At 40.6% G+C, this 15,865-nt stretch overlaps 2 protein-coding genes across 3 annotated transcripts in view; one reads left to right on the forward strand and one right to left on the reverse strand.

The window, feature by feature from the left end:
- Window positions 1-1,364: 1,364 nt before the first annotated feature.
- On the reverse strand, window positions 1,365-5,339 carry LOC149022486 (uncharacterized). Its single transcript, XM_089147637.1, has 4 exons — window positions 5,097-5,339; window positions 4,010-4,984; window positions 2,729-3,533; window positions 1,365-2,626 (listed from the first exon to the last, which is right to left on the reverse strand). Exons 1-4 carry the CDS (start codon window positions 5,337-5,339, stop codon window positions 1,365-1,367), a joined length of 3,285 nt encoding a protein of 1,094 aa, XP_089003763.1.
- A 6,635-nt stretch (window positions 5,340-11,974) lies between these two features.
- LOC149022487 (BTB/POZ domain-containing protein At3g44820-like) overlaps window positions 11,975-15,865 on the forward strand; it is a 62,891-nt gene continuing 59,000 nt past the window's right edge. For both annotated transcript variants that reach the window (XR_016172432.1, XM_089150561.1), the window contains exons 1-3: window positions 11,975-12,815; window positions 13,244-13,313; window positions 14,323-15,528. Coding sequence is in view for 1 of the 2 variants with exons in the window: in XM_089150561.1 (XP_089006687.1) it covers window positions 12,766-12,815; window positions 13,244-13,313; window positions 14,323-15,528 (1,326 nt within the window). In the remaining variant the exon portion in view is untranslated. The remainder of the gene's footprint in view (window positions 12,816-13,243; window positions 13,314-14,322; window positions 15,529-15,865) is intronic.

Genomic DNA, 15,865 nt, shown 5'->3' on the forward strand with positions numbered 1-15,865 from the left:
ACATATGGGTGGATACTTGACACGTGTCAAATTTTAGAAACATGATCATGTTTTGTAGAAAATTAATAAAAATAAATTATAACCTCATTACCAATGTAATAAGCATTTATTTGATTTTGGCCCTGATCCTGACCCTAATTTGATCTTCATACTAACATTGATATGAGTCTAATTTGGCATTTAGTCACTTTGATCATATTAGACTATAAATTCACTTTTTATATTATTTTGAAGGTAATTTTTATTTTTCCAACAAAGTCATTTTTAGTTCAATAAAATCTTGATTTTGTTTTTTGACTAAGGCGAGATAATATATTATAAATAATAAAAACTATTACATAAAGAATTAATATCTAACAAATCTATACCCCAACTTCTCATCATGAATATCTAACAAATCTACTATGATATTTCAAAAAAAATTATTAAAATCATATAGCTATGTTTATAACTAAAACATCATTTTCTTTAACTATGAAAAAAAAATATTTTTTTTGTTGAATACTAAATTATTGTCGATTTACTTGTTAACAAGGTTTTGAATATGATTTTTTTTGTATTGAATAAAGATATCAATTTATTGAACAGTTGTGAATGAAAACATACCTACCTACGGCTTAAATTCTTGACTTTGAAGATAAAATTTTCATTTATCAGATTCCTTTTGAATTCTGAATCTCTGATGTTTCTGAGTTTACAAAAAGAGTTTGTGTGACATTCTCTATAATTGACTTGACTTTCAAATATGCCTAAATTTAATTACAATTATTCTCTCTACTTATTCTATTTCATGAATAATTTTAACTCTTTGCTGCTGGAGAAAAACCAAAGGAAAAAACAGAATAAAAGAGAAAGAGAGAGAGAGAGAGAGAAACTTGAGGAAAAGACAAATTGGAAATTTGGAATGAAGTTTGACCATTGTCTTAGAAGTTAGAAATTAATTGAGGATTGAGATAAATATTTTTCTTTTTCCCTTCGAGCTTGCATATAATAACCATAATTTTTCATCGAATAGCAAATTAGAAAACCCTAGAAATTTGGATTTCTCTAAAATCTAAATGGGTATAAATAGTTAAATACATATTGAATATAAGTTTTGGGTTATTTGTTGACATCTTTACTATTTTATTTTCCAGAACTGAGTTTGGAATTTAAGAATTTAATTACTTTAATATGTATTTTTTTTTTGGTAAAAGGTGCTTTGAATTAGAAACTGGAAAGAAAAGAGAGATTACATCCTCTGGTAACGCTTCCCACGAGTGTCCTCTAAAACTAGTTCGGACAAGCCACGTGGGAGGTTACAAGGGTTCAAGACGGTTTCCGAAGAAGCCGTAGCAAAGCTAGCAAGAAAATCAGCACACATGTTAGATTTCACGGACATGATGGACGAACACAACCCTGTGAAATCTCTGTTTGATCTCCTGAATATCATCAAAAATATCCTGCACCACCCAAGGAGTGCTTAGTGATTCCGTAACAATGCGAATGGCTATTTGGGAGTCCGATCGAATTTGCAGTTTCGACACACCATGACGATCGGCTTGAGTAAGGCCACACATAATTGCTTTTAATTCCATCTTCAGAACATTAGCTTCCTTTGACCCACCTGCAGCAACAAATATTACTTGGCTAGTTGAGCTTCTTCCAATCGCTCCATACCCACCTCTATTACCCCTTACAGAGCCGTCACAATTTACTGCTATCCAGTCATTAGGAGGTTTTACCCAACGATATAGAGTGATTTGTTTGTGTTTCATCTTCACTCTGATTCCCCATTTTTCGAAGAAACTCCGGTTATTATAGTTGTCTTCGATAAATTCTTGAGATTTAGTGAATCGTTGACGAGTATCGACAATGATGTGCGCAAGAACAACCACTGCCGTAGAGTTATCTCCCTTGTGGATACGATTATTTCTAGCATACCAAATGCGATAAATAGTTGCTGTGCATGCAAAGCATTTCACCTTGCTTTTGAGATTGGCTCCTGGCCAGTGAGAGGAGATCCAATTTAATTCATCAGTCCATGTGCTCAATGGAGAACGATGGTATCCACAGAGTGCAAGCACCCCTTGCCAAATAAACTTGGTGAATGAACAATTGAAGTACAAATGGTCCATGGATTCAGCTGCTTGATGACAGAAAACACATGTTGGATCAACTTGGATTCCCCATGACAGCATGATGTCTTTAGTGGTTAGGCGTTTATGGCATGCAAGCCAAGAGATGAAGGCATAACGGGGGTGAGTACCATGATTCCAAACTAGCTTTGACCATGAGACTTCATCGTTGCTACAACGAAAGGCATTCCAGGCAGACTTAATAGTAAATTCCCCATTCGCCACAGGGGTCCAGATGACCTTGTCTACTGCAAGATGAGGATGAAACCAAATAGATGAGATTTGATTCCAATAGTTAAAAATAGCAGTGTCAGTGATGTTTTCTCTCCAAATCCCAGGGCTTGAACATAATGATGCCACCTTGTCCGCAAGGTTTCGACCGAGGGCTTCTACAATGAGAGTGTCATTCCGATGAATAGGGCTGTCTTGTATCCAAGGATCATCCCACAAAAATGTTGAGGTTCCATCTTTCAACAAAATTTTAGAGTTGGATAATACCTCTTTTCGAGCTTTAATAATGCATCACAAAGTGTATGAGCATTGATTTGGTTGTTGTAGGCCCCAAATCGATTGATTTGCCAACCATCTATGATGAATATAAGAGGTCCAACATCGGGTACGATTAGTTGCTAAACTCCAAAAATGCTTCATGAGAAACGCATGGTTCCATTCACGCAAATTTTTAAGACCAAGGCCACCCTCCTTTTTTGGCCTACACACCATCTCCCAAGCAACTTTATAGCTGCCAGATTCAAAGGCACCTTTCCACAAAAATTTAGCTAGGATGTTGTCCAGTTTCTGGATTATGCTAATTGGAATGTAAAAAGCATTAGCCCAGAAAGAAAAGATCCCCATTAAGACAGACCGTATCAGTGCCAATCTGCCCGCATATGATAGTACACGATTTCTCCAAGAATTGATGCGATTGTTCACCTTTTGAATGAGCAGCTCATAATTCATATTGTTGGGCTTTGTTGCTGTAATTGGCACGCCTAGATACTTGAATGGGAAGGTACCAGTTGGAATATGCAAGGTATTTTCAAAGGTCTCCATAGTGGTGAGAGAGCAATTTCCATAGAGAATAGAAGACTTCTCATGGTTAATGTAGAGACCAGTCTGAAGAGCAAGACCTTGGAGGGCATTACGGAGGTAATCTGCATTTTTGCAAGTGGCAGCACCTAATACAAAAAGATCATCCGCAAAAGCTACTGTCGTGATTTGAGGGGCTTTGCAGTGAGGGTGATAATCAAAGTTACCCATGGTAGCAGCATAAGTGATATCATCAGTGAACACCTGTAGGATTATATTGAAAAGTAGTGGTGACATGGGACACCCTTGACGAAGACCTCTATTTGCCGTGAATTTTGGCGAATAGGCACCATTTACAAAGGCCACATACCCTGGGTTAATGGTGCACTGATATATCCAATTTATAAAAAGAGGTGGGAAATTAAGCTTACCAAGCAACTTGAGGAGGAAATCCCACTGGACCGAATCATAAGCCTTTCTGATATTGAGTTTGGCCGCGAATCTGGGTGTACTCATATTATTCTAATATCCATAGAGAAGTTCTTGAACTAGAAGAATATTATCAGAGATCTGTCTTCCTTCGATAAATGCGTTTTGACTAACGCCCACAAGTTTAGTGACCACCTTCTTTAGTTTGTTAGCTATGATTTTTGCAATAAACCGGTAGAGAAGAGGGGAGACTGCAATAGGTCTATATTCTGGCAAATGAGTTCGTATGTTACCCTTGGGAACTAGAGTGAGGTGAGAGAGCTTTACTTGGTCAGGCAGCCAAGGTCTTCGAAAAAATTCCCTAATCACACAAAGATCCTTGCCAATAATGTCCCAACTGCTTTTATAAAAACCTACGCCGAATCCATCAGGACCTGGGGCACTGTTGTCATCATGCCAAAAATTACAGACTTGATTTCTGAATCAGTGACAGGCTTAATTAACAAGGCTGCTTCATCCGGTTGGAGTGACCGATCAATAGATATATTAAGATTTTCACAAATTATGGGGGGAGTGCCAGAGTAAAAGGACTCAAAATACTTTCCAGCTTCAATACGAATGAGGTTAGGATCGGTTAGAATATTACCATGCGAGTCAGAGATGGAAGAGATCGCATTGCATCGCCGCCGATCCTGTATTGCTCTATGGAAGAACCCTGTATTATCGTCTCCTTTGGTCAGCCATTGAACTCTAGCATGCTGGCGATACTCTGACTTCCTAGCAAAGTATAGGGATTTGAGAGCTTCAGTCTCAACTTTCTCCTTCTGAATGTCGACAAAAGTAAATTGATTAAAAGCAATGTGATTCTGAATTTTCTTTACTTCCTCCTGTCTCTCAATAATTTGTCGATCTAAGTTTGAAAATGTTCGTCTGCTCCAAGATTTAAGACACTTCTTAACTTCCTTGCGCCTTAAAAGAAAAGCACAAATTGGAGAGCCAGGCTGGTCACGGCTCCAAGCTTCCACAACCAATGGGAGGAAGTCAGGATGGGAAGCCCAATGGTTGTAAAAGGAGAAGTGCTTTCCATGTGGGTTAGGCAGGAATCCAGTGTCAAGAACCATAGGCGAGTGGTCGGATACACCAGGGTTAGAGAATCTAACCGAAGAGTAGGGGAAAATATGCTGCCAAGCAAGGTTTGTTACCACACGGTCCAATTTGGAATCAATTCGTTGTTGCCCTTGATGCTTATTACTCCAAGTCTTTGAATACCCTGTCCACCTAAGATCCTGAAGGTCACGATCAAACATGCATTGCCAAAGGGGCTGTGTCTCCTGGAAAGAAAGGGTAAAACCGCCCTGCTTGTCCCCAACATGCATATATGCATTATAATCGCCAAGAGCAACATAATGCTTCACGGTTCACAGAGGTGTTATCTCCATATATAAAAGATGCAAAGAAGCTTTGATGAGACTGCTTCATGGAGACTTTGGTGTGTATAAGCTGTGAGGTGGAGAGAATTACTTCCATATCAATGATAGACTCATCCCAGAGAACCCATATACGCTCATTAATGAGATCGCTGTGATTAAATATTACTTTCCATCTATTCTCAAACATACGCATACATGAATTGTAATTGCATGCACTTACTCTTGTTTCAATGAAACTAAAAATTGCCAAGTTATGAGATTGTGCCCAATCATATGCTGCTCTACGTTTACCTGGATCAGTTATCCCACGAACGTTCCAAGCTCCTAACTTCATTATAAACACTTGTCAGAGGGGTTGAGGCGTTGCACAGGATTGCCCCTATCAGGACTGCAATCATGAATGCGACCATCTCCATGGTCCTCGTCAATATTTTCTCCATCATGGCCGTGATCACCGCCTGCTAACACTTCAAATCTATTACCTGGATTTGAGGTGCGAGAACGTTTAAGAAGAGACTGCCGAGGGTGGGTATTGAAATTATCCAACAGACGCCGAGCATAGTGAGGTGAGGTGGGGTTCTCTATTCGTTGCACAATAGAGTTGAGTATTTGATTTTTAACACTTTCTTCTGTGGGCCCAGGTAGGTGGAAGAGTGTTAATTCGGATGAGTTTTGTACACCATCAATTTGACTTGGTGTAGAATTCACACCCATATCAACTTCCACGATAGAATTTGAGTTGTCCACGTTTTCAAGTGGTAGATCACTATTAGGAATTATTTGGGCGAGTTTATCGCGGACTCCATGCACATTCCCGTTTGCACACGCAACCTCCAATGGAGTTTGACTGTCATCTCCCAATGGCGGCGCTGGGCATCGTCCCCTTCGACGTCGATTTGGCTTTTGCCACTGTGGTGCAATCTGCATTGCAGAAACTACCGTCGGTTGAGCATCACTCTCTGCTTGAGTTGGTGCAGCAGTGCACGACCCCTCCGTATGCCCAAATATGTCACACTTTGTATAGTTCGGGCACCCACTCGTACACAATCGACAATTTTTGTTTAGAGCCATCCCTCAACTGTATGGTGGTGGTTGATGGTAAACCACTTGTCGCTTTTATCGACACGCAAAACCTTGCAAAGGATAATCGTTGTCGGTGCATGGTGCAATTGTCAATGCAAATTGGGGTCCTGAGTGTACTCGCAATACGTCCCAGGGTTTTAGGTCCCCAAAGATGGATATTCAGCCCGATATGCGTATCCAAATAGGGAGTTCAGTTTCTTCTTTTTTCTCCATTGCGGTAGCCACTGACCATGGTAGGATGACAAGAGGACGCGAACCAAAAAGCCATGGTCCTTCTGAGATTACTTGTTCGCATGTACTCTTGTCCTTGAATTCGAACACAAAGATGCCATTGTCAAGACCAAAAACCTTCGCTCCACCAATGTGACTCCAGTTATTCGCTACGTATGTTTGCATGCTGGCATACGATGGGTTGAAGCCGAATACAAATCCTACAAGGGCTGCTTGCCATCACTTCTTCGTCAATACATTCAGTGATAATCTCGCCGTCTTCGACTGTGGGTTCAAAGAAGGGCAAAGCTGTTGAATCATTCCTCACATTCCCTCTCTTGAAAAGGTTAGCCCAGGAGCGTCTCGGTGCATGCTGTCCAGAACCTTGCGCAAAAGGTTCGGCATGGTTGAGGTGTTGAGGTCCAGGAGGACGACCCCCACCTGGCATAATTCCGGCGAAGTAGAGACCAAAGCTATAGGTTTTCTCTAGAGACCGGTGCTTTCGTGATTTTCAAATTTTTTTCTCACTTTCATATGTATTTTAATTACTACCTATCTTACATTTGATATTTACGACCAAAGATATGGCTAATTAAAGCTAGGGACAAGGCCAATTAGGGCTTGGGCCAATGAGGTCAAGGGCCAATCAGGGCTAATTAGGGCCAATCAGGGCCAACCCATCCTGACCCGGCCCAATTAGGGCCAATTAGGGCGGGAATGGCTTGGCTTGGCCCTATAGGGCTTAGGGCCAGGGACACTAATCATTGGCCCTAAACTAGGGCCAGGGTGGGAATGGGCTCAAATTATACCATATAGGGCTGGGCTTGGGATTGCAAAAGCCCGGCCCAGTTGCAGCCCTACGAGGGATATGCCATCTTTGTACAAGTGTGTGCATCTTATTTGTAACAAGTCATGTTATGGACCTATGGTGTCGTTGTCACATCCACCCAGCCGGTACCCCATTTGGAATACCCGGGATGTGATCCACAGTCCAAGGATCAATAATCTGAGGTCCATGCCTCCCACATACACGGTAACACAATCATGAACAGTAATAATCAATGGTAAAAACAGTTAATACTAAATATCATGAATAAGATAAGACTAAATAAATCAGAGTGCGGAAGGCAATAACATTAAAGCATAATCGTAAGGGTGAGAGAAGGTATGATAACCACTCTCTTAGAACAGCGGAAAAGAAGTGTGATAACGTCAAATACATGTCTAAGTGTCAAAAGATAAACTCAAAGATAAGTTAGTTACAAGACCAATGGTTCCACAAATACATCAGGGGAATGGGGCACTATGCTAGGGTTTCTTCTATACTAATAGTAGTCTCCTCAACAAGACGGATGAAGTAAACCCACACTGCCGCCTCCCGCACAACTGATTGGGGCTAACCCCGGTGCGAATAATAATCCTCCTCGGCTCCAATATACGAATCCTCACCGACGCCACTACCCGGAGGGGTAGTATGTGGAATCATAGTCCGCCTCATAGGAGGTGCCATCGTAATCTTCGGTTACTGGAATGTAATCTAAAACATCCGCACAAAAGGAATGAGTTCGAAGAACTCAGCAAGGAAGTTATTCCATAATTAGAAATCATACACATTCAGAACATATAATAATGCAATGTGATATGGAACATATGATGCAAATATGAGCCTAACTCTATGAATGCTGGTCTCTAAGGTAGACATGCTTTAAGTCATAGCACCGTACTTCTCTCGGGTCGTCGAGTCACTCTCCCATTTCCATATCTTGGGAATGCCCGGGGAAGATCGGTAAAGTCATCAAAACCATGGTAAGGGGAATCGGTCACCGCTCTCTCACATCACCATTTGGTCAAGTACTGGCGCATGTCACAGTAAAGCCTAGCCCACTCGCAAGTCATCTACTCGATCGGTCAAGTCGATTCAGATACGTCCATTCCTCGCCCCCGGCAATCCTTTCCGGTATCCTTCACACTAGAGTCGAGCGAAATCCCGGATTTCGGACTCATCAACCCTATTGGTCATCCACATATAGTAAACAGGAAGCTCTCACGTCCTCTCACGGATTGGTTACCGGTCTTGAGCGCCCGTGAGCCCAAGTCTATCCATATGCAACTCTACCAATAAATGGCCCCTTTCGTGTATCCGTAGCATGGTTTATGTCCCCTACCGGATTGGCTACCGGCCTAGAGCGCCCATCCAACCATACACTACCACGGGTTGTTCGGTCTCAATGCCCTTCCGATTCGGGTCTGACACGACAAGGATGAACCTAGTCACACAACTAGACACTCCTATGTATGTCATCCAATAACTCGAGAGAGTGTCGATAGGCACCATCGGAGAATATCCCATACTATTCCCTCCGATGCCCAAGGACAGAAGTGTCAGTAGGACACCCTCCAATCCCAAGTCATACGTAAGCAATCACACATCAGATCTCATCATTTCTCATGCATCCAATGCATATTCATAATAATACTCAAATCATGATATTGAAACGAATCATTATAAACATAAGCAAATCAAAATGATAGAGTAACACAACAATTGTATAAAGATTTAAATATTATTGTTCCAACACATATGTATCAGTATCATAATGATTGAAAGAAATTTAGGGACTTCATTCTTTGAATAAAGCATAGTTCAATATTTGATGACTTATATGTTTATGGATATAACTATCCTTACCTTGGATGAGTTGATGATGAATTGAGAATACCAAGAATAGTCCAATAGAAGTGTTAAGGCCCTAAACAGACATCAATAATAAGTTAGAAAAGAAGTCGGGAAGATCGGATGTCATTCGAGTCAAAACTGACCAAGGTTGTTGTCAGCAACAACTTTGGTCGATGGTATCGACCAAAATGATCGACCAAAATAGTCCTTGGGCAGAATAGTGGATTTTGGTCCGAAATGAGTCTTCCGGTGTTCGGATCAATCTGGAACTTGGAGGCATACTTAACAACAGTAGTAGAACACTATAAATCAAGGAATTAACCCAATCCAATGGTCTAATTAAAAAGCCCCAATTTGAGCTATCAAGTTCAAGTGATAAACATCATGGCATGAGTTGGAATTGATTGCATTGATGAGGAATAGCATGCAATAGCTAGAGGAACTAATAGAAATTCGATTGGAATCATATGGCAATGTTAAACATGAACATAACACACTTTATAGCTCAGTTTGATATCAAATGGTATGATGTTAATAGGTAAAACATGGAATACATATGCTAGGCATGAGATATAAGCATTAGCATCAATGAATGGCTAAGGGAATCATGGATTGAGCATGAGTAGGCACTTGGAGTGGTGGTTGCAAGGTTGCAGCACCATTCCAAATGTCCCATCAGCAAGATGACAATAGAAAGGAGTAGAAACTGGTAGGGTAGAGAGTGGAATGAAGAGTCTTACCTTAGTGTAGAAGATGAATGCAAGAATCAATGATAAACTAAGTGTCTTTGATGAGATGCCCTTCACACTAACCAAGGAGCCGGCTTTGGGAAGCTCTCCCCACGTTCCCGTGTGAGAAAAATGATTGCAAAAGGCTCAAGGCTCGAGGTCATATTAAATAGAAAAGGAATATTCGATGGAATCATTAACTTGGCAGACTGGGACATTTTGGTCGATGCTTTTGGTTGATGGTATCGACCAAAATGATCGACCAAGATGATTTCAGCAGAAAACTCAGGTTTAGAACAGCAACTTCAAGTAGGGATTTGAAAGGCTATACAAGGTCAAATTGAGTGAGGTTTTCTTCCACAATTCAATCAAGAAGTCTAGTTTCGGGGAATACCTTCGGATTGTGTACAGGAGGTCATTTGGTACATCAACCATATTAATATTCTCCGATGCGCAGACTTTCTTTAAACACTGACAATGCATTTAAGCAAGGGGTATCATTGTCAATGTCCATGGGCTCGGTCTCCGAATCATGATCATCAATCAGGATGGTCCATAGATCTCTTCTTCCACCGCTTCGGGTCCTCGGACATGAATACAATAGTGGATCCGGGTCAGGGTCAAGGTTAGAATAGGGCTGGATATTACAGTCGCGGGCAGGAGATTCTTCTTCTTCCATCAGGTTCACCTACAATAAATGATTGTGTTTCTAATTATAAAACATTATGATGAGAAGCTGTGTTTTGTGTACCATTATGTCCATCAATTGATTGATGTGACTGATAAATGTATTTCAACCATCTGATGTGATGTTGGGACACATGGCACCCATCTACAAGGAAATGGATGGTCCATACATGGTGATGAGTAAAGATTAGGGCCGAATGAACCCGATGGCTTGTAAAGAAGGAAGAGGGTTCGGCTAGAGTTAGTCGGACCAGTATCAGGCATGAAGTGGGGACGAGGAACCTGATCCCATATTTCAAGAAGTTCGGGATAGATATCAGGAGACTCCATGGGGGATTCAGGGAACCCTTATGGCGGCATATGCAGAAGATCTAGATGGAAAGAAATCCACCCAAGAAAGGAAAGAGAAATCTGCAGGGCTTTTGAAGGAAGTTCAACTACTCTATACCTAAATTGAACGACCAATGTGAAGCCTACGTACTAGATCTGACGACCATTAGGCAGGCAAAGGTAACTGAATCAAACTATTCCAAGTTTAGTGTTTAATCTCTACGCATTTGCAACGTCCTCTGAATTTTACCTTTACTAACTTGATCGTCGGAGATAACTTTCCAACCATTGTAGTCGGCCCGTGTCCACTCTTGTTTTGTAGACTCTTGACAGTTGAGTAGATTCAAGACGTCGCAGTCATTCCCAAAAAGCAAATATACATACATAGTCTTTTTGACGAACTATATTCAGAAAAAAATTTATTTTATTTTATTTTACTGGAGAACGAGGTGGGGTACCAATGTACCATCAGTTCAGTGGGGTACCAATGTACCATCAGTTCAATTCACTGAAAAACAGTAATTGGAGATGCGCCGAATGGTTCTTGCTGAAATATACTAAAAATTCCTTGCCAAGGTATAAGTGTATAACTGTGTAAAAACATAGTCGGGTCTCCATACTTGCCGTGTCATCATTCGTAACCATACAAGGTCTCTGGTACTTGCCATGTCAGAGCAGGGTCAAGCATCTTCATCTCTAATTAATGAAGCTGGAGCGTTGCGTTGCGGTCAGCCGTGTTATACACGCTAGCTGAAGGAGTGGGCAATGACCACTTTGAATAAGATTGAAAGGAGCTTGTGGGTTACCCCTTATGGCTACATTTTCTCCCCCACCTTGGTGTGAGGCCCTCAGTTGAGGATACGCTGTACAACAGTTCTTAATTTGTGGAGTGTTGTTTTCTTTATATTTCTAGTTGGATCAATTACATAGCGGATCACTTAGCATTATCTATCCGTTTATTTGGTCTTTATTCATTTCTTGGTTACAGAATTTATGTATCTGTTTGATAGTAGCATGGACATGGTCGACCCCCAGTGGTCCAATTCCACCTTAGAGACTTAAGAGTTCAAAAGCTATAGCTTCGCTGTCTAAGGCCGACTGCTGCAAAGCAAAAGCACATCAACTAGGGGCTAGAGACAAGAGGATGAAAACCCGTTTTCTTTTTTTTTTTTTTTTTTTTTTTTTTTGGTGAAAAAACAAAAGCCGTTCTCTTCTGTTGTGGTCTAATCTGTTTCAGCTCAACACAGCCATGATTCGTGAAGGTATTTGTCTTTTCTTCTGTACCAAATTGGAGGTTTTTATTTTATTTTATTTTATTTTTGGTGGGAAACCAACAGACGAAGGAGTCAAGCACAAGTCACGTCTCGCCATTCTCCCTCTCATGATGATGAAGCCTGAGCCCTGAGGTCCCTCTTGTAGGTGGTAGTGGAGCTCCACTACCACTGCTCTCTTCTCCAAATTAAAAAGAAGGGAAGTTAGAGAAGACTTAGAAGAAACACAAAGCATGATTTGGGTCTCAATGATTAGAAGCGTGTAAGGCTAAGTCAGCCGACCAGACCGGCGACCCATCTCGTATTGGGGGGCCTCTCGCAAGGCATGACATAGCATTCATGGTGGTAAAGCTCCGTATTTGGGCGTTGTGTGGCTATGGCTGAATCCCTCCACTTCAATTTAAAGTTTCATACACGTTTTGCCACCGAGGCTTGCCCACAAAATTTGTATTTCTTTGGTGGGGGAAACCGGGAAAGAAAGCAAAAAGTGTTACTAATTAATTGATGAAACATGTCTGTTTAGTGGTGTTGATGGTGTTTTGTGTTGGTTCCTGCTGCTGTTGTTCTTGGATGCTGTTAGGGTTGGCAAAGGCATGGCGGTTGCCTTTCCACAGACACCTATAACGAATTTCTGTATAGAGCTAATATACCCTCTTTTTTGTTTTCTCTTTCTTATTCCTCTGCAACCCATCTTTTTGATGGTTCATGGAACTAGCTCTCTTCCTCCTCCTTCCTTAACAAGGGCTCTGAAGCGTCTCTAGCTCTGGGTATGTCATGGCTCCTGCTGGGAAGATTTCTTCATTCCGTCGTGAGGGAAACAATTGGTATGTAGCTTCTTTCTTTCTGTTTCGGTTTTAGGAACCAAGTGGTGAGGAGTAAGTGTTCAACTTCTGCTGTTTCTTGGTAGTTGAAATCATCACCTTGGAGCCATATCAAAACTCCATTTTTCTCTTCAATCAAACACAGAATGTTGCTTTCCATTGCAGACTTGAATCCATATCCCCACTCTTGTTTTCCCATGGCATTCGAAACGAGTCTATTATGTCATTCTGGGATTTTCTTTTTCGTCAGATGTCACCTATCACATCAGGATTCTGTTTCATCTTTTAAATGAACATGCCAATTTCTATGCTTAGAATCAACTTTAATGCTTTAATTTACAAATTCTCCTTTACCTAAAAGAGAATTTCGTCAAGCAATATAGCATGTTGAGAGAGTCAGAGAGACTATAATGACTTCTTTTACTGTACAGGTTCTGCAATGGTGGTCTGCGTAGTGATATCACTATTGAAGTAGAGGGAGTATTCTTCCATCTTCACAAGGTATATTTTTGTCTTGTTCGTGATATGCTGTTGTATTTCTTGAAATTCAAGATACACGGACCTTTCCATTATGATGATTACTGTAACTGAAAAAGGGGTAAAAACAGTAGTGGGTATTATTGTGTAGATCGGACTTGAGAGAAATTTTCATATGTGGATTGTTGAAAGCACCAAAAATGTATTGCAAATTGATGGGTACACATGAAAACTGGCCTATTTCTCCATTCTTCTGTTGCAGAATTACACTTTAACTTTTAGGTACTTGACAATATTTATATTTTTAGCTCTCAATCATAGAATCCAAAACTTCTGTTTGCTATTTCACCAATTGCCGCTAACACAATGTTCTAAGTTCTTATTGGATGCACATGCCACTTGGACTAAGTTTTCTGGTTTCCAAAGATATTAAATAATGGGGATACAATTGGGCAATTTCTTGGTGGAGCCAGTTGGACAGTGGATCTCTCCTGTACGTTTGCATCATAGGACCTGGTATTTTGTTGGTTGGTCATCCTTGCAGTCTGTAAAATGCGTCTGTCAGATTCATCTTGACAACTAGAATAAAAATTAGATTACCTGTTTATGAGCATGAAAAAGTTATTTAATAAGCAAGTCTTCACCTTCTCTCCCATACTGGCAGCTAGGGATGAAATGTATGTGCTCTTCCTTCTTGTTTTCCTTTAGGTAATGAATGAGATAGATTGAAAGGTAGAATTTTCTATTTATCCAGTGGACTTAGCTTTTCTTCCTGCATGCTTACATTTCAGTTATTATAGGTAGCCTGTAGACATTGTTAGTAAGTCTGGGCTTTTGCATATATGTATCTGATAAGTTACTTGGAAGGTATTTTTTGCAGGATTGTTTAAATGTTTGGATCTATTGTCTGATTTTGTTTCTTTCTCCCTTTTTGAACTGTCATATTGGGCAACTTAATTGGATCTTCAATACAAAAGAAAGATGCTTTCTCTTATCCTAATAATCTCATATCTAACAAAACTTCCACACTCAGTTTCCTCTTGTGTCAAGATGTGGAAAGATAGCAAATATGTTAGAAGAATCCCAGAATAACAGGGGTGGTACTATGAATGTTGCATTGAGTGAGTTTCCCGGTGGACCCGACATGTTCCTGGTTGCGGCTAAATTCTGCTATGGGATGCGAGTGGAATTGACATCAAAGAACATAGTAATGGTATATTGTATGGCGGATTATCTTGAAATGACAGAGGAATATGGGGAAGAGAACTTGTTGGCCAAGTCTGAGGGTTTCTTCCATAAGAATACACTCCGTAACTGGAAAGATTGTATTTTAGCTCTTCAGAGTTCTGATCCTGTCATTCCAAGAGTGGAGAAGCTCCAAATTCTGAGCAAATGTCTGAGCTCTCTCTCTATGATGGCCTGTACAGATCCTAGTCTTTTTGGATGGCCCATGATGATGTATGGAAGCTTACAGAGCCCTGGTGGAAGCATCCTATGGAATGGAATAAACACTGGGGCAAAAATCCGAAGCTCAGAGTCTGACTGGTGGTTCGAAGATGTTTCTTATCTCAGTGTGCCTTTGTTTGAGAGACTTATTCAAACAATGATTGCAAGAGGTATGAGACCTGAAATTTTAGCACGTGCAATAATGTACTATGCAAGAAAGTATCTTCCAGGTCTTGGCCGGTGGCAGAGCAAACAAAGTGGCAAAACAAGAACTGTCACAAGTTTCAGCTTGACACCTGTGGCCATTGATCAGAAAGTTCTATTGGAAAGCATTGAAAAGCTGCTTCCTGAAAAGAAAGGAAAGTCATTTTGCCGCTTCTTGTTGGGACTTCTACGTGTGGCTATGATTCTGGATGTTAGTGAACCATGCAAATACTCTTTGGAGAGGAGAATAGGGATGCAGCTGGATCTGGCTGCTCTAGATGGTCTTCTCATTCCTTGTTATTCAGGTTCTGATGCTCTCTACAATACCGAGAGTGTAGAGCGGATTATACATCATTTTCTGTCAGAACCAACTATAACATCATTTTCTCCATCTTCATTTGACCAAGAAGCATCTCCTTCATCTGGATCATTAAAGAAAGTTGCAAAGTTGATTGATAGCTATATTGCAGAGGTAGCAGCTGATGTAAATTTGAAGCCTGAAAAGCTACGATCTCTCTTGGAGGCCCTTCCAGATTCTTCGAGGTTCTTGCATGACGGGCTGTATCGAGCATTGGATATCTATTTCAAGGTTTGAGCAATCACTCTCCTAATGTAGAGTAAAATTTTCTGTTACTTTTATTCATGAGTACATTAGTTAGTAAAATTTAGCAAGGTATTCACTTCTCTCTGTTCTTAGTCTTACTAATTCCACCTTTTTGAATGCCAAATAACTAGCTCCAACTTTGCTTTTTCATTAAGACAATCCTTCAGTGGAGAACTCACCCATGCTACTGAACACCTAACTGTAAAGAATACTTTTGGAATTTGTGGCTTTGTGTGATGACCAGTGAGTGGGATTTTTGGTTGCATGTGGTAACCATTAAGCCATCTCATGTTGCAGAAGGCAATTTAGAGCTTAATTATGC

This window comes from Hakea prostrata, chromosome 3 (genome assembly GCF_041222555.1).
Source record: "Hakea prostrata isolate BN-2017 chromosome 3, UWA_Hpros_2, whole genome shotgun sequence".
NCBI classification, from domain to species: Eukaryota; Viridiplantae; Streptophyta; class Magnoliopsida; order Proteales; family Proteaceae; genus Hakea; species Hakea prostrata.

Excerpts from the sequence above, each read along its gene's own strand:
- LOC149022486 (XM_089147637.1), bottom strand. The coding sequence starts at position 5,339 with ATGAAGTTAGGAGCTTGGAACGTTCGTGGGATAACTGATCCAGGTAAA. Across the intron at positions 3,534-4,009 it reads TGATGACAACAGTGCCCCAG|TGCACCATTAACCCAGGGTA; the intron begins GTCCTGATGGAT and ends TGGATATATCAG. Across the intron at positions 2,627-2,728 it reads AGCAACTAATCGTACCCGAT|CTCGAAAAGAGGTATTATCC; the intron begins GTTGGACCTCTT and ends GCATTATTAAAG.